This window comes from Rhyacophila brunnea, unplaced genomic scaffold (assembly GCF_057557595.1).
Source record: "Rhyacophila brunnea isolate RB1 unplaced genomic scaffold, BYU_Rbru_1.0 scaffold_15, whole genome shotgun sequence".
Lineage (NCBI taxonomy): Eukaryota > Metazoa > Arthropoda > Insecta > Trichoptera > Rhyacophilidae > Rhyacophila > Rhyacophila brunnea.
In genome coordinates this window covers 24290034-24309366 of record NW_028232806.1, presented here as the reverse complement: position 1 = coordinate 24309366, position 19333 = coordinate 24290034, and the positions used below count along the sequence as shown (strand labels likewise).

General features: G+C 34.5%; 1 protein-coding gene across 2 annotated transcripts in view; it reads left to right on the top strand.

The window, feature by feature from the left end:
• Positions 1-19333, top strand: part of LOC147075066 (endoplasmic reticulum metallopeptidase 1-like) — a 37014-nt gene that overhangs the window by 352 nt on the left and 17329 nt on the right. Inside the window, exons 1-9 of one of the 2 annotated variants that reach the window (XM_085943139.1) lie at positions 4256-4376; positions 8362-8625; positions 9344-9523; positions 10617-10773; positions 11669-11796; positions 12252-12380; positions 13863-13983; positions 14138-14292; positions 15489-15636. In XM_085943139.1, coding sequence (XP_085799265.1) covers positions 8371-8625; positions 9344-9523; positions 10617-10773; positions 11669-11796; positions 12252-12380; positions 13863-13983; positions 14138-14292; positions 15489-15636 — 1273 coding nt within the window. In that variant the 5' untranslated portion in view covers positions 4256-4376; positions 8362-8370. Of the gene's footprint in view, positions 1-4255; positions 4377-8361; positions 8626-9343; positions 9524-10616; positions 10774-11668; positions 11797-12251; positions 12381-13862; positions 13984-14137; positions 14293-15488; positions 15637-19333 lie in introns of those variants that run through there. The other variant, XM_085943138.1, reaches the window with a different exon arrangement.

Genomic DNA, 19333 nt, shown 5'->3' with positions numbered 1-19333 from the left:
TCATTAGTGATACATACTTAGATTTGGTTAAACATAATATATATATTCATGTGGCGGCAGTTTGTCAACGACAAAGAAACGCTATGCAGTATTTTATGGTCACTAAGTTTACTAACTGTATTTGGACAAATAAATATTATTATTCCGAAGTTAACCATTTGGATAATGCTATTGACACTACAGTCTCATATTCATGGTGAGAAAACATATTTTTATCTTATTAAAAAAAACATAAAATGTAATAAAATATAATACAGTAAGTAGGTGCTCGGTAATCCGGCACCCATATTTTTGCACCTATGCTGGATTGTAGGAAATGCCGGATTACAGTAGTCTCTCAGTAATCCGCCAAACCAAAAACCTGACAAGTGTCCAATTAGTAAAAGCGGCGGATTATAATGCATACATACAAAATATGGTAAAAGTTAAAAGTTTTTTATGAGAAATTTGTACTAGCAAATTATGGTTTTATTTATAATCAAAATCAAGTGTTTACTAAACTATACATATTTATAAACTAAGTTTGTTAACTAAATATTAAACAGTAAATCACTTGAATACAACCAGTTGTTCAGTGAGGCAGATATTCTTGAATGGCTTAGGATTCCTGGCTTTCCCTATGACCAAAAGCTTCAGTTTGTGTGTCCCGGTTGCATTAGAGTACAGCATAATTGTGATGCAGTCCTTGGGCACTTTACTTCCTGGTGCATTACTTTTTTCGCGATAAACGTATGTTTTACGAAGGAGAAGTTTCCAAAATAAACCCGTCTCATTTGAATTTAACTTACTCAACTACTGAATTTGACAATCGAATACCGCCGAATTATAGAGCTTGATTTTGTGCTTTCAACTAATAAAAATAACGGCAGATTATAGTAGTTGTCGGATAATCGAGCGGCAGATTACTGAGAGTGTACTGTATTGGATTCCTATAGGAAGTAATAAATAATCTGTCAAGGTCGGGCACCGAACTGCCGAGCGAACGACTCTCCGCTCTGTAATCTGGCAGTTTAATGTGAAACCTGCCGGATTAAAGAGCAGGAGAGCTGAGTTGCAAAATGCCGGACTATTGGACGTGCCGGATTGGTGAACGCCAGATTACCGAGCCCCTACTGTAATATGCAGTAGATGTAGCAACCGTGGCACCTAAGTATTTGAACCTGGTCACCAGCTCGACTTGCTAATAATTAAAATTAAATTATTTGTATCCATGACTGACATTCACAGGTCTTCAGATTTTTTTATACACAAGATTTATTATTTTTTCAATCTTAGGTACATTTATAAATAGTTTTGTATTGTCTGCATTTGAATTAAAACTAATTTATTTAAAATTATTTTACCTATTGCAAGCTATAATGGAACTTTAGTTGTTTATAAAGCAAAAGTTTTGTGTAGGTACTTCATTTAAAAATCATCGCTTAAACGTTCATTTTATCTGATACTAGTTAATTCAAGATAATCCAACAAGATAAAAAATAAATATTTGAGATGTAGATGGTACCGCGGCAACACACTCAACATTGGTTGAATTTGAACATTTCCCTGATTATAAAACTGTGTATAACAGTCCAAAGGTTCCCAATCCCACACAAGTACTCTTGTTTGTAACCCACGGACCCATTTCTGCATTTTATATACATATTTAAAAAAAAGTACAAAAATACAATTGTAACATTTTTGGATACATTAAGTTTATCGGTACTTGTCTATTTAGTGGAAGCCAGCGGCAAACAAATTTTGAAAACAGCCGATATACTGGATTATTTGTAATGTTAGGTTAGGTTATCATTCGTGATTTCATGAATTTTTCCTGAAATCGACTAAGAAAATTGCCGCTGTTCCCGCCTGGCTTCCAGTCAACAGACTTGTACCAATTTGTCGTTTATGTAGTATCACTTCCCTCCATTTTGGTAAGAGAATTTCAAACTGTCACTTTTATTTTTAGTATGGTTTTTTCGTCTGGATTCGGGATGGAAGGTGGATAATTAACACACCGGAATTGTGATCAGAAACGGCGAGTTTATTTACGTTAATATTATAATCGTTACATTTTTTTATAATTTAATTTTGCGGAGGACGAAATCGGTGTGTTCGCGATTTAGCTGCTTGCAGCGTTCTCCCGGTTCTTGTATTCCGCTTTCAACGGTTTTTTTCAAGGCGACGTTGCAATATCTCCAACGGTCAAAATTATGGCATTGTTGCCAGCAGATATTCAACATTATTTATTTTCGTAATCAGCGCTTTATTATTTGTTGAGTTTGATACCGATTCGGGCCTCTCCAAAAACACAGAGACATCCCCAAATGGGGTCCATACGGGGGTGCCACAAACGCACCTCTCCGGAAAGGCCCGAATGGGGGTCGGGCCAACTAAAGGCTGATTACGATAGCGCGTGTAACTGGACAGTGCGGCGGCTTGATAAGGGGTGGTTGCGTCTCTAGACGTTAAAGGATCGAAGCCCGATCGAAGTAAAATTTTCCACTTCGAGCACTGAAATAACTTATTATACATCGCTTCCAAACACAAAACACTTAAAACTAACTAATCTATGATGCTAATGGCTGAGGATGCTGCTTGGCTGCTATCCGCTGATGGAGGCTGCTTTGCTCAGCTGAAGAAGGCCGCTTTGTAGCTCTCTTCATCATGGTGCATCTGGGCCAGGGCTGATTGCAAGGCTCACAGACACGCTGCTGTTGACGAAGAGGGCTCAAGCGGCTGATGATGCAGGGCATTTGATGCCGTTTTCCCTCGTTGGAGCCAGGGTCTTGCCCGATATACTCGTCCGTGGGCCAAGTTCGCTGGCGGATGCAGTTGGTCGGGAGTACATCGGGAGCCCTGACTTCGCAATCCGGGTGTTTCTGCTCTTTTCTTCACTGGCTTGGCTTTGGCAGCATCCTCTTTCTACTGCTTTTTATTATACTTTGTTGAGCGCCACCAGAGGGCAAGCCTCTGGATGTTTCTTCCTCGCCGTTTCCTATTCCGGTGTTTGGATCTCAGGGTGTGTGTCCGGGTGAAAGAAATTCCACCTGCTTCTTGATTCCAGACGATCAAAATCAAGAAGCGTAGTCCCACGTTGACTGGGGCCACTTATCACTTCCCTCCATTTTGGTAAGAGAATTTCAAACTGTCACTTTTATTTTTAGTATGGTTTTTTCGTCTGGATTCGGGATGGAAGGTGGATAATTAACACACCGGAATTGTGATCAGAAATGGCGAGTTTATTTACGTTAATATTATAATCGTTACATTTTTTTATAATTTAATTTTGCGGAGGACGAAATCGGCGTGTTCGCGATTTAGCTGCTTGCAGCGTTCTCCCGGTTCTTGTATTCCGCTTTCAACGGTTTTTTTCAAGGCGACGTTGCAATATCTCCAACGGTCAAAATTATGGCATTGTTGCCAGCAGATATTCAACATTATTTATTTTCGTAATCAGCGCTTTATTATTTGTTGAGTTTGATACCGATTCGGGCCTCTCCAAAAACACAGAGACATCCCCAAATGGGGTCCATACGGGGGTGCCACAGTAGGTATGGTTGAACAAGCAACTTGGTCGATCAAAGAAACTATCCCTCCTTAAGAGCGTACACAAGTGAACAGGCAAATAATTTTCAACACTATGTGGAACGAAATTTCGGCCACGTTGAAGCGCGTTCCCATTCGGAGAGGGATAGTCGACATGTTCGCACGTCAATTTCTTTTGTGATGGAGTCGGATGAATATATTCTTAAATCGTGTAAAGATGACTTAAAAACGTTCCGCATGTACTTGAAAAAGAAAACATGTTAATGAATATACTATTATTATTACGAATATAATAATAAACATAACATAAAAAGGACGCATGTTGAATTTTTATGACAAATTATATTTCGTTTGGTTCGCGTCATTTGCACCCGCGACCCGCAATCCGTGCATCGCCTAGCCACGATCTTTTTAGACCATGCCTCAGCTGAGGTATAGCCTTAAACATAAGCACGTAAACCTAGTAAATCTTATTTGTCAATAAACCATTCAAGTCCATAACAATAAAGACTGGCAAATCTGAAAAATATTTAAATCAAAGTAGAATAATAATTATTTTAAGAAGTGTATTAATTTAAACAGGCAAAATTTACATTTTTCCCTATCTGTAAGCATTTTTATGGAGTTGGCAATCACAAGTGGGTGATGTATATGACACACTTGAGGACCATATGAAATGTCATTGACATATAGCGGTGATCTTATCACACATTTGATAAAAATGTTAAATAATATTATATTATAAGGTGCAATTCACCTACCCATTGTAATTCCAGGTTTAGTGCGGAAGGGTTTAGTTTTTGAAGTGTACCCTAAAGGTACTAATAATTTTGTTAAGTGATAAAACGGTAAGTTACTTAATTTTACACAATTTTTGCTATGAAAAATATTTAACCTACATACATTTTCATGTTATCTATATTATTGTCAGTTATCAAGTAGGTACATGTACAGGGAGGTACATTTTGAAAAAAATAGCTGTAGTATATGAATTTTTTAGAGGGAGGTTATATATTAATTTAATTTTGGTTTTATGATGGTCTGACAGTCTAAGTTTTTAGAGATATTAGTGTATGTTTATGTCATCCATCCATCCAGTACTTAATGTTTTTTTACGATCATTAAACATCTTAATTTCGTGTATAAGCAGTAACCCTTAGCAGTAAGTAATTCTTAGTTAGGGTCACACATCGTATTGACTCAAACACGTCGAATATGTCGATGTGATTTTGTTTGTATTCACAAAACACATGTACACTAAAAACAAAACAATGATTCGGTTCGTGGATTGTATGCGTACGAATACGTACAAATGCCTACGAGTACGCGCTCATCGGCTGGCAGGTGTTTAGTGCGGCCCCCATCCGCACGCACACCATCGACTAACCGATTCATTGTTTTGTTTTTATTGTAATTTCATGTAGGTATCTCCACACACAGCTCGAACGTGACATTTTAGTTTGAAACAAACAGTTGGTATCGCTTTCACCCGACATGTGGCATAGGGATGCGTGCTGAATATAAACCCAAAAGTAGGTCTTCCTTGCCGGTCACTGCTAACTAGCTAACAATGTGTTAAAAGCAGCTACCTAATTATAGTTTTTTTTTTATTCACTTTGAAATTAGTTTGTATTATTTACAAACTCTAACCTGCTGGATAGACAAACATAGAAAGTTCGGTAGTGAAGAACTAGGTACCGAGAAGGGTGGAGGAAGCTAGGAGAGGCCTACATCCAGCAGTGAATCGATTACAGCTGATGATGGTGATGACTTACAAACTCTTTGTTTGCACTCGAAAAAGAAAGCATTCCTATGTATATTTGTCTCGACACCAAACTGAAAAAAAAACACTGATAACTCGAAATTTAGTACATCAAATTTTTTATTAAGAAACTATATTATTATTATGTCCATGTTGCCGGTGGATTTCGTGACTAATAAATAGCCTTAATCCATTAACAGGTAAATTAAAAAAATATATTTGCAGATCTCTTATAAGGTGTTAACGAAATGTCAGTGAGTATTTCTTATCATAACTGATGGCTTTTTAATTGAATTCAATGACTTTCCATAATATTATACTATGATATCAGTGTTATCAAAGATTTATTTACTTATGGATATACTTATTTACTACAATTTTGTATATTTAGCGCCATTTAACCACAGCATTTAACTTTTTTTATCACATTTACTCTAATCCAAACATTTCTGAGTAAATATGGCTTATCAAAAAAACATTCAAACAGACAATTCTATTTTGAGTACAATATTATATTTTGGAAACGGTCGTTTATACAGAGAAATTTTCATAACTTAACATTTTGTTCATAAGTTTGAAGAGGAAACATGAGTGAAATGCAAAACAAATCATCGGGCTTTGAGTCGTCTTTTCGCATTGAAAACCCCTAATAATTAAAAAAAATATGAATACAGTGGGGAGAGGCGGCACGGATAAACGAAAAACACAGATAATCCGAACTATGGTTTTTTCTTTTTAAAATACTACACAATATTATACATTCTAAAGCAGACAATTATTTTAACATGTTTAATACCTACTTACTCATTATTTATTAAGAAAATCTGTGGAATTGGTTTGTTTGCATGAATCTTTTAATGATTTTCTAATATCAGTTCGAATTTTCGTAAGAGCTATTATATCGTTGTATACAACGTGTCGTGCATGGATAATCGGGAGTTTACTATGCTTTAAAAGATATTTCCATAAAAGTAACTAAATATTTTTCGAATATTGATAGAATGTTCAAAAGTTATTTAAAAGCCATGTCAAACAATATATAAAAAGTTAGCATGAAAATATTGAATAAATAATAGCATTACCTATATTATATTAATAATTGTAAGTATGTTTTTTTATGCCAAGTATAATATCGTGATACTATTAGACCATATCCGTGTATGGCGTGAATATGTTGATAAGTCTAAATATATAAATACTCAGGTCAAGTATTTGTACGTTTGGCTTTCTGTGGGGGTCTAGGACGATTTGGCACTGGGACAACTGGACAACTTTCTAACAATATAACAGACTATGCGGCCCAATCACATTAGTCTAGATCAGTGGTTCTTAACCTTGTTGGAGGTACTGACCCCACCAGTTTCATATGCGCATTCACCAAACCCTTCTTAATTGGAAAAATAAAATATGATTTTTTTCAAATTCAAAACATAAGTATATATTTTACTGGTGCACGAAATGAACCGCATCAACATCACTGTGTTCAAAGAACGAAACCATTAAAACATGATTTTCACACAAAAACAAAATAATGAATATTTACTGCAAATCATTGTGACTTCTGCTGTTGCCTTTCAGAGACCAGTTCAGAAATGCGCGGCTTCACCTTGGCAAGTGCCACTCTCATGTCATTTTCGCAACAAAGTCTGCTCCTTTTCTTCGTTTTTATGTCCAGCATCCTCGAAAAGGATTGCTCGCAAAGATATGTTGTAACAAACAGTATGAAAATCTCCAGAGCTTTCTTAGCAATAACAGGGTATGTTACCATTTTTTGTTGACACCAAAACGTTGAGAGCGTTATTGTTCTGAAGAGTTACTGTTGAACCTGGCTCTGCTGAATTTCAATGATTTCATCGAGGTATTCAGCACAGATAGGCCAAGCGATGTTGCGTGATCACCTGCAGCCATAATTGGCCAAGCGGGGCATGTCATCACGAATCATATGAGTCGGGTGTGTGTCTTGACCTCCGCCGAACCCCTGAGACTGACTAACCGAACCCCTGGGGTTCGATCGAACCCAGGTTAAGAACCGCTGATCTAGATGTAGTGAGATAGTGGTGTAGTAGCAGCGGCAAAAGTTGGAGGTAGGCTGTTAAGAACAGACATAAATAGTGCATACTAAACTTAAGACTACAATGTGTTGTGTTGTATTGTAGTATTTGTTAGTTTTTAAAATTCAATTAAACCTGCCTAATCTCAAGCCTAATCTAATAGCAAAAAAATGTTCGTTTATCTATAAAATATTTTTTATCGATTATGGTTTGGGCTTAACGAATTTAAAAAAATTAACCTACACCATATGTAATAATATGTATTCTTAATTCAATTAAAACAAAATAAGTATGATTGAAAAAATTTGCACTGTTTTTGTCAGATCGCCTATAGAACACATAAACTATTATGGTTTAATTAAATTTAAAAAAATAACCAGCACAATCTGCAAATTGTATTCTTAGTTCAATGAGAATAAATACGTTTGACTGACAAAGGTTAGTGTGCATTATTTATGTCGAATCTTAACAGTCTACCTTCACCCTTCGCCACTGGTGCATTGTGACGTCACCGAAAATGGAACCCAGACTCCTTCATACGAGAAGCCAGTGCCTTATGCATTGGATGTAGAGGGTCGCAAATGTAGTTTAATAAGTTCTTTCGAAGGTGACTTTTAATAGAGATTTTTAATAATTTTTAGTTAATGTATTTTATATTGGTAAATTGAAATATTATTTATTATTCTTTTTATTGTTTTTAGATAATATTGATTAATTAAAACATGTTTAAATGTAAATTTTCAGTAAACTAGAGATACGCAGTTTTAAGTGTCATGTAAAAAGTGCTTTTAGTTCGCTGGAGGGATAGGTGGTACTTAAATTAATGTCCTTATAGATCAAAATAGTGTTTGTTCCCTGACGTTAGTTTCTTGTTAGTATCCTCATATTATCATGTCGGTTAAAGAGAGAATGAAGGTAGATAAAACTGTTAACTGTTTTAAACACATCGATGTCCAATTTAGATGCGGAGTCTATTGTTTTCGATTAATTTATTGTAGTACAAATAAGTAAATGTTTCAGGAAAAAAATATGGCGGAAGAGCCAGACCGCTGTCAGTATCCAAGAAATGATGCCAGCATGAGGGTAAACGTTGCTGACATTCATGCAACTTGCCAATCTCCCCCGCTCCTGTCTAAAGCAGAATCGCCAGGGAGAGTCAGACACAGCATACACTCCATGTCTTGGTTGTGGCCCATATTGTTACTTCTATTTGGATGCTTGCTCCACTACTGGATCCATTTGTTGGATCATTCACTGCCTCACGTCCCGTCCGCAGCAGATATGGTAAGAGTTAATGTATTTACACCCACATATAGGACTCGCCAGTTCCTTCCAGGTCGTGATAAATTCATTGTTAACCAACGCCTGAACAAAAACGAACCATAAATGCGAGTGAGTAAGCATTCGGCACGCTTATATCTCCGCACTATGTGTTGAGAGTAGATAGAATTTCTACGGCTGAATTAAATATTTTTTGGAAACATCGCCGGTAAATATGGATTTGACTGGATTTGACATTCATTTAAAAACTGCGAGTGTGTGTTGCCGATATTTATTGTTTTTGTGTTAAATATAAAGTAAGTGGTAATTATTTTTAGTTATTTTAGTAGAACATATGGTTAACTATGTTGTGTTTAAATTTTGTAGCCGTACTGAGAAGCAACACGATGGTATAACGTTTCATAGTTAAGTTGATAATAATAAAATCGAGGTTCTATTGTCCGTTATATACAAGAAACACGGCTTCATTTTGCCAAATAATAGGCGCTCTCTATATATCATAATCATCATTATATATCATATATCAACTCTGAGTTATTAACCCATTTCTGCTTGGATAGTTAGTAAAAACCCCAGATTGCACTTATAGCTGTACTCAGTGAGCTCTCTTTATAATTTGAATTGTCAAGCGGTAGGTATAGTATTACCAGAAAGAACTGTTTGAATAATTAATTGTTAATTATTGGTTCCATGATGTTATATAAAATTTTCCTAATTTTAGTTAAAGACGCCATACTTGTTCAGCGGAGAGAGATCGAGACTGAGCCTCCGTAAGATAACGGATCTGGGCCCCAGAGTTGTTGGAGATGAGGCCAATGAGATATTCGCCCCGCGCATCATCATGGAAGAGTTACAGCAGGCTAAAATCAATGCGCACCCTGCGCAATCAATTTTATTTGAGGTAAGCTTAATGGCAACAGAACTTACTATGTATTGCCACTGCAGATATTACTAAATATCCACTATTAGTCCAGTCATAATAGGGGTTAACATGTAAAAAATTCTTCTAAAGGGGGGACTGTAATATATGCGTAGTGCCAGTGCTCAGTAATAACATACCAAAAATGAACACTACTATAATATGCTGTGCTACATTCGCCATCTTGGAAAATGGCAGACGATTTATAATTTTTCAGCCATATCTCATTAACGACTAAAAATATTGAGAAATATATCACATAAAAGTTGAAGAACATTAAAAAATACTCATCACACGAATTTTTTATAGGTGCATAGTTTCCTTTTAGGTGAATTATTTTGACCTAATGTGACTGGATTATATAAAGAATTATTGTAATTATAGTGAACCTTTTTCTACATGTCTGCCAAAGTATATGTCTAAATCTTAAAATAAAAAATTGCATGGCAGATAAATAAAATGAAATCTAAATATTTTTGTAAATAATAATTGTTTATTGTAAAGCTGTCGAATCTTCTTCCAGATGGAGCCTTTTGTAGTTTACCTATTAAAACCGCTGAATGAAATTTCATTTTGATCTATGTCACATTGTTGTATGCAAAGAAATGAGTTATTTGAAAGTTTGTATGAAAATTAGTTGTCCTTTTATGACTCATTAGATCTCTAATAAAAGGAGGTTTTCTCCAATATCTATGGTACGTATATTAAATAAATAGATTTACCAAAAATGATTAGGTATCATATAGAGTTGTCAAGCCAAAGAGTCTTAAGTGACAAAATGCAACATAGTTGCAACTTCATCACAAAATAATTCATGCTGATGCATATTTGGGACGCTGATGATGACATTCTAAAGCTCCATAAATAACTAATTTTCGCCATAATATCCGTAACATCGTTTTGGATTAGCACCTTCGATATGTAGCTACCTAGATATAATATAATTTTCGGTTGATTGATTCACCGATCTGTCAAGAAGTCTTTCTTCAGAAGATTTGTCAGCTGTCTAATTGACTCTTAAGTGGCTGAAAGAGGAAGACTGAGAGAAAAATGGTTAATACTCTTGTCATTTCAGCTACAAAAAGGCAGCGGAGCTTACCAGTTGGAGTTTAAGCCCCCACTCACAAATATCTACATCAATGTCCAGAATGTTGTAGCAATGTTGGAAGGGAGCAATTCCTCAAACAGCATCCTGGTAAACTGTCATTATGACACCGTGCCTACAAGCGACGGTATGTATAATTTAAATTGGGCGTAATAAAGAGTTTTCAAATTAGTACTATAGATTTTTAAAATGTTATCGCAGCCATTTTTTTTATTTCTGATTCCCAAAAAAATTGACGTTGTTGTTCAGTATTGTTTGGCAAATCATCATGGAGAGATACACAGTTGTACAGCGTATACAAATCTATTCGAGCTAAGTTTCGGCCATTACATGACATATGGTCAAGATAATCGACCTACAGAGCTTATTTTTGTAATTTAATTGGAAAATTCGAGTCAAATCGTAATGTTTGTGATGTTTAAAATCCAACTCATCAAAAACGTACTGCTGAAAATATTGATGCTATGAATCAAAGTGTGGATGAAAATCCAGAACAATCAATTACACATCATTCTCAAGAACTTGGACTTTTTTATGGTGCTACATAGAATATTCTTCATAAAGATTTGCATTTGAAGGCGTATTGCAGTTAACATAAGAACTTACAACGAATAACCATTTGTTGTGTCAAAATTTTGCTGATTGGGCTTTAGAGAAACTTGAAAAAATATATACATAATATATCTCTTGTTGTCTGTCATCTGTAGTCTATGGTCCCATGTGAGGGGGAACAGGAATTAAGTGAATGAATTAAAACAAATCTTCATAAAAATTGCATTAAATTAACTGAGAGTGGATAATATGATAATAAAATATGTCATTTATGGATGAACCCATACAAAACAAATCAGTATGATTTTACATCAATGCAAAATCAGTCAAAAACTGAGTAATATGGCACAAAGCTTCATTGATATAGTAGTAACTTTAAACAAATTATACTCAACAAAATTTTGCACTTTTATTATTATAGTATTTATTTTTCTATATTGATAAATACATTTGAAATGGAATATTTTCAGGTGCTTCCGATGACGCCATAACATGTGCTGTGATGTTGGAGCTCATCCGAGTTCTTTCCATCTCCGAAACGAGATTGACTCACAATGTTATTTTTCTCTTCAACGGCGCTGAAGAAACGCCATTACAAGTATTTTTCGCACAAATTTTTCATTAAAATTATCATTGTTAATGTCCATTTTGCATATGAGCAATTTTCCAAATACGATGCTTATCGACTGCTGTTATTCTGAACTGTCAAAACCCTAACGATCGACAACATAATATTATTATGTAAATTATGAAACAATAATTTAAAAATGTAATGTCAAAAAATAAAATGACCTTGGTCGCCATTTCAACATTTGTATGAATGCGGTAATAAAACCCAAATATTCCTTATGTAAAACAGGAAATTAGTGTGATTGAAAGATTTGAGAATCTGTGTGGTGAGCAACAGGCTCACCGTCCCACTAGCCACTATTTTTTTTTTAAATGCTGTGATAATAGTTTGAAACCACTGAAATGAATAAGATATTTATTTTAATAATGTTAATCATGAATCACTGAGGTACTTTAATATTTTGTATTTGATTTCTTTTTTAGGGGAGCCATTTATTCTTGTCTCATCGTTGGGCAAAAAGTGCTCGATTGGTTTTGAATTTGGAAGCCGCTGGTTTAGGAGGACGCGCGATACTGTTCCAATCGGGACCACAGAATTCGTGGCTTTTCAAAGTACGTTAATTTAGTCAAATCTTCATCACTCTATTTTTCAGAAGAAACAAGTTGCTTCTGAAAGTAGGTAAGTAAATTATAGTTATATTTCCATTCATTCCCTTCTTTTCTTCTATTGTATATAATATCATAAAATTACAAAACTTATGTTTGTATTCGAAAATGGAAATGCTGCAATGAATATTTGTCCCACCACGAAAATAATGATAAGAAGCTGTCAATAGTTTGGATTTAGTATACAAAAACTCATTGTTACAATAGGTAACATATATAGATAATACAGGTACAAATTCATTTGACATTTGGGAGCGCTCAAGTCAACAACGATATGTCACTCTCAAAACTAACCAGAAAGCTACTTCTCACAGAGATTTTAAGTTTAAAATTTTGAAAGTCGCAAATTTTGAACTTGTTGGGTGCATAATGTCAATTCATCCCATGCGTCATTATTCATAACCTTAAAATATACGGTGTTTGATGTTTGTCATACTGAAGAAACATCCGCCGTCTTGCAAAATCCATAGACAATGGAAAAATCACTAGGTGACACAATAAAAATAACCAACACGTTTGTTCGCCGGGAGACTCACGAGGTGACTCATAATCACTTAGCGAGGCGTGAAGCGTGCAGTGGCCATTGCGATAGAATAGTGTGCGTTCGTTCGCTAGGATATGTCACCTAGCACGTAACCACCAAGCATGGCACCTGCCTATGTGGCCTTAGCCTTAATGATTGTAAAATATCTTTAATTTGTCGTCCGTCTACCGCATAAAATGCGCGTAATTTCTGGCATATTTTTTACCTCCCGTAAGCCTGTATGCATGCATAGATACGTCTTTCATAGTATTTGTAGGACGGTGCAGGAGAGAAACTGAGCCGCCTGTCGATGATTTTTTTTGCACGCTGCCGATAATGTGAGCTCAGTTGTGGTACTTTTTTTATTTCCGAACGTGCAATATTTACCTCATTTGGGACACTGTCCCTCCCGATCCAAGCTAGCGAGCACAGACAACATTTCACGACAATACTGTGTTTGACTGGCGTGAATAATAACAGCTCACAAACGCTCATGAAGTAGGCCGAAAAAGGAAACTGCATGTCTTTAACTGCACTCCCTAATTTTATTATCACCGGCCGCCACTGCTCACAAGTAGGATATAATATAATATTATATTGTATGATAAAAGTGTTGCAATAATACCATTATATCATGGCTGCGGATGTATTAATGGCGATCTGTAGAACTGTATATCCCTCCATTTTTTCACATATGTATTTACACCACGATCTCCACTTACACCATATACGGCGGTATGAAATTGCAGCTATGACATGTTGGTTGTATAATTGTACTGTGTTCAACTGACCAATGGTTAGCTTCTATTTATTTTTTAATATCATTTTTTATTAAATCTTTCCAATCTCATATTTTTAATACTACTAGAAAAAACTGCATTGTTTGATTATTAATTTTTTTTCAGTACTATGCACGCCATGCTCCCCATCCTTACGCTCAAATAATAGGGGAAGAATTGTTTCAAAGCGGTGCCATTCCATCCGATACCGATTTCAGGATATTTAGAGATTTCGGAAAAATGCCAGGTAATGTTCAATATAATACATTTTTATGGTAACAGGACAATAACCCCCTGTGTTATAATAGCTTGTGTAAAAATCCCCCATATAAAAACATTTATTTCTGGGATTTTTTCAAGAGTTATGTATTGAAATAAAATAATCAAATGCCTCTTTATAGGTTTGGACTTTGCCTTTGGTCACAATGGCTATGTTTACCACACAAAATATGATTCGGAAAAATACATTCCTACTGGATCTCATCAGCACCTTGGTGATAACATCTTCGCGTTGCTGAGAAATCTAGGACATGCGCCTGAAGTTGCTAATATGGAGGTTTGTATAGACAGTGTTATAATATCCCTTTACTGCATGGTGTTGCAAATTTGCGACATTTCAAACTATTTCGATATAGCCAATGCCATCTGTGTAAATTATCAAATAATACCCTTTTTTGATGCCTAGAAAACTGTTTTACCATAAACATCCTACTTTACCGATTTTGTTTGGACATTTCAAGAAATAAAGCATTTCTGCATTATAGTCTCTGCATTTCTGCTTTGACAGCTGACAAATTCGTATGTACGCGAAAATCCGCATTTGTAAATAAATAAAAAAAAATATACAGAAGATTGAAATTGGTTGAATAAAAGAATCTACACATCATATAAGGTGTACATTAGTTTTTTATAATTGTTTTCATTTGGTTTTGTGTTTTGTCATACTGAAATGTAAGATTTCCAAATGTTGTAAATCTGCGACACCACGCAGTAACATACAAAATTTAATGAAATTTTCGAAATATAATTTTTTTATTATTTTTCCTTCATTCACAAGGCATTTTGACACCAAGAAAAAATAAAAATTTTCAAAAAAAAAAAATCATGCAGTAAAGGGATATGCAATTAAATTTTTGTCTACATAATAATTTCACAGTTTTTAATACACTTCAACCTCACTATATGGCTGATCGTTCATTATACGCGTATTCGCTATGATGATCTTTTCTAAATATGGCGTATTTCGATTTACGGTCAAATAGTTTTTAATATATATTCGATAACGACAAAATAAATGGGTATATATTATGCATAAAAAAATATTGGGAAAATAAACAATTGGAGATGGAAATATTTCGACCAGATGCAGAACAATAATAAGTCATGAACATCTGCATCATAAAATTCGATGAATGACACTTGACAAGAACTACTCAGCCGACAGTTAACCTGGAAGGATTTATGAAAAGTGCTTTCTTATTTTGAACAAGTATTGAACAACCAACTTCAAATTAATCTGACGAAGACTGCCTTTATTTTTGTAATGGAAGTGTGATTTCAAAATAACTAAAATGCTATTTCTACTAAGAACATTGAGAGGACACATCCTGTGAAAAATAAATGATACATTACATTTTGCTTTACAGCCAATTTTCTAGGAAGATATCTGGGCCGTAAAACAATGTATAGATCTCTTTTTGATGGACACTTTGAAATACTAAAAAAAATCATAGAATACTTGTATCTTTCTAGAAATATTCTGATGGTCAAATGGTGTACTACGACTTCTTGGGCTGGTTCCTCGTCAGCTACTCCGTCGGCGGGGGAATCGCTCTCAATGTCTTCGTCATCCTTCTGTCCGTCATCAGTATATTCGTCTTCATGGGGAGACTGTCGCAATGTGAGATTACTAACTTCCAATTTGAGCATTTTATTTCAAATACACATTGTTGTTCAAACCAAAATCATGAGTTTGTCCAAATTTGCTGCATATATATGCATGAATTAATGAAAAATTCTTTTAAATCGAAAACAGCACCAATTTGAAGGTTAAGATAGCTATACAAATTTGAAAATGATTCTTTTAAACTAGACAAGAGTCTTTTCTTTCAAATATGAAAGAATATAGTGTCATTTGTTTTTCATACATCTGTTGAAGTGAAATTCTAAAGATTTATGTGATGACATATAAAACGTCAACATTTATATAATATGTCAATTTTTATTCTTCATTTTCCATTAATTTGTTTCGTTTTAATTTACATTGTCTGTAATTGTCAATGTATTTGGCACAGAGAAATATCAAGAAGGTAATATAATCGAAGCTGAACAAAATAGAGATTTAAAATTTTGAACATTCCTAATAAAATTCATTTGACATTAGCTCCAGTCACACTCGATGCATTTAAATCAATAATTAAAACATTTTTTGCATAGTTATTCTGCCCGGATACTTTATTTTTCGTTTTTTAAATCAAACAAAACATTTTCATTACTGATGACAAGGATTCACACTACTAGAAATATTGTTCTATCACGTTTGTGAAGTCATTTAAATTCACAAAGTCAGCATCTTACGACAATTTGATGATTTGGATAACAATGTTGTGTTATTTTTTATTTCATTATTATAGGTTGGTATGTAAAAAGAATCATTTAAAATCATAATAACAAACCGAATCGTAAAAAAACATTCTTCATGCTAAATTAATCCTTCATTATATCATAATTTCATGTTTTAACTTGTTTACTAATTTATTACCTCATAATTGGTACAGTATCCCTTAAGCTATTTTTAAAAAATTTTCTTTTGCTTGTAAAACAGCTGTTTTAACAATTAACACATAATACTTGTATGTATACCTTTTATGTCAGTACGATAGCTAGTTTTTCATCCATATTAATTTATTTTGTACTTATATTGTTATTATAACATGCAATTTCAATTAACTTACTAATCTGTCACTTACAGCATTCTTGGTGTAACATTTACTGCACTAGTGCACCTAGGACAAATTAAATAGTTTTGCCAACACGAACTTTAGTATGAATAATCACAAAAAAACACATGCAGCTTTTAGAGATATTAGACATTAGCATTTTACCAACGTATTTGCAGTGTTGGTATTGCTAAAACACCCCTGCGTGCTACTTAGCGGCACCACCCAGTAATAAGTGTGTAATAGTTTTTAGATAAGGACATTTATCGAAGCAGATTGTGACTACTCAGTGTCAAAATTCTGCGAGTCGATTTTCTGTTCAAGTATTATATACAATCACACGTAATTCGAAATTTTCGTTTTGTTCATTTTTATCCAAAATTCTTCTTATAATTCGAAATTATTTGTTATAGTCATAAAACCAAACATAAATCTGTCATATCTTAGACATGGTTTTTTATTCATAAAGGGTCATCCATATATGATTTCACACCATAATGCGGGGGCCCGATTTAATGTGATGGCAGGAGTTTAAAAATGTGACATCACAAAACCAAAAACACATAAAGGTCCAACTCATTTTTTTCTGAGAATTAAATATTCGGAGAGAAATACTGCCATCATTTTTATTGAGTGTAATAATTTAGACGGGAGGTAAAAGACTTTGTGATTAAACATGTAGAAGAGAGGGTGGACAAAAAAAATTTAAATCCTACAATTGGCTCAAAATCGTTACATTTATTAATTTGAGGTTAGAATTACTTTAATGCAATGAATTCCTCTCACTCTTGTGTTTTTCGATCAGAAAATAGTATGGGATAAACTCTTAAAAAATTCTGATTACTATGTATTACAAATTTACCAATATAAGTGTTCACTAGACGATCTATGTAGAAAATCTTCTATTGTAAACTCTGCTGCTATTTCAAGGATAAGAAGTAACGGTAGGCTAGTCTCTATTTTTACAATGATTGTGAAAATGTAATAATTTGTGAATCACACCGAATCTCTTGTTGGCAAATCTATATAGAAAATGGTTTCCAGGGGATTGGCTTCCAGACACAGATGACTTTGGCAAACGGTTAACTTGCTATAGTTGCATCGAGAAGCAGATTAGCGCAGTAGGCACATTTATTAGTAGATTCAGAAGCGGCAAGAAGAGACCGGCCAAGGAGGCAATGGAGATGGATTCCGCGTATGTTATCGTCTCTGATCATCCAGGCAGCGACCAGACTGTCATCCATAAACACTTTCCAGGTAATTCAATACACTCGTACTAGCAGGAATCTGCACCTGATGATTTTGATACTGTGACATCATTATAGTGGATAAATTTATTAATATAAGTTAGTAGCGTACTTTGTGTCACAATCTTGCTTTGGTTTTACACCACTTCAATTAATAATTATGGAGTTCTTCTTATCATGTCCCATACAAAGTGGAATGAAATAATGACCGAATTTGCTATGCATTAATTGTGCCTTGTGATCAAAAATTGTTAACTATTACCATGGTGATGTCATGATGTCAGAATTATGTGGTGTAGCAGACAGGTAAGGTAATTGTTTTGGGTGCAATTTCAGGTTCAGTGGGGTACCGGGTGGTTATATCATTGCAATTTTTTCAGCAGGTAGTACATGTCTACCAACCTTAATTTTTGCCGTATTACGAATTAGAAATAGCCGCAGATAACCGTTTAGTGTATCTTCCATGTTAATTTGGAACAATGATAATAATGGAAACATGCTAAAGTGATAACCGTTAAGAATAGATCTACAGGACTTGAAGGCTTAGAGATGATCGTTCTCATCATTCTGCATTATTAGTTGGAGTAAATTATATTTCTCACTGGCGAAAATATGGCTGAAGGAATCAGCTTTTCTGTATTTGATAGTGTCTATAAGTTCTCTTGGCTCAATGGTTCATCGTAAAACTTCTTCATTGATGATGTGATCAACTGCTGAGAAGGTTTCTTAATTTTTTTTTTTATGAGAAATTGATGTTAGCCATTTGCTCTCGAAAACTTGAAAAACAATATTTGAATTTGTCAGAGACTCACGACTTCATAAATGGAAACGTTACCACCCGTCTAGCGCTAGCGTCAGTAATAATACATAATAATTCTGTTATCGAATCGAATCGAATTGTTTTGATCTGTTCGATGCACAGAACAGATTAATAAATAGAATTCTGATAGACTATAGCCCAATACACTACGTTCAGAGTTTTGAATATGTAAGTGTCCTACGAAAATGTACCATACATAGACAAATGCGATAGTGTGTTGCAACTTCAAATAAACCAATAGTGAATATTGAATGAGCGTCAGTGCATAAGACGACACCATTTAGAACGAAATACAAGCGTATTCTTAACACGTGTTTAAGTTTATCCCATATTATTCAACACTCAAGATCGGTTGCCTGTTTCTCCATACCCGTTAAGTATTTCAGTTCCCATTATATCTGAGTTCCCTGCTTCGATGCCATTTTAGTTCATGTGAGGCGTCTATTTCGAAATACTGATATGCCCATAATTACTATTGATTTCTGTATGTCATAAAGTTTTAAAACATTTCTTATGCTTGTGATGGGGTGTATATATTTTTTGTTAGTTTTGGACCACACAAGGGCTTATTAGTTTTTGAAAATAGACATC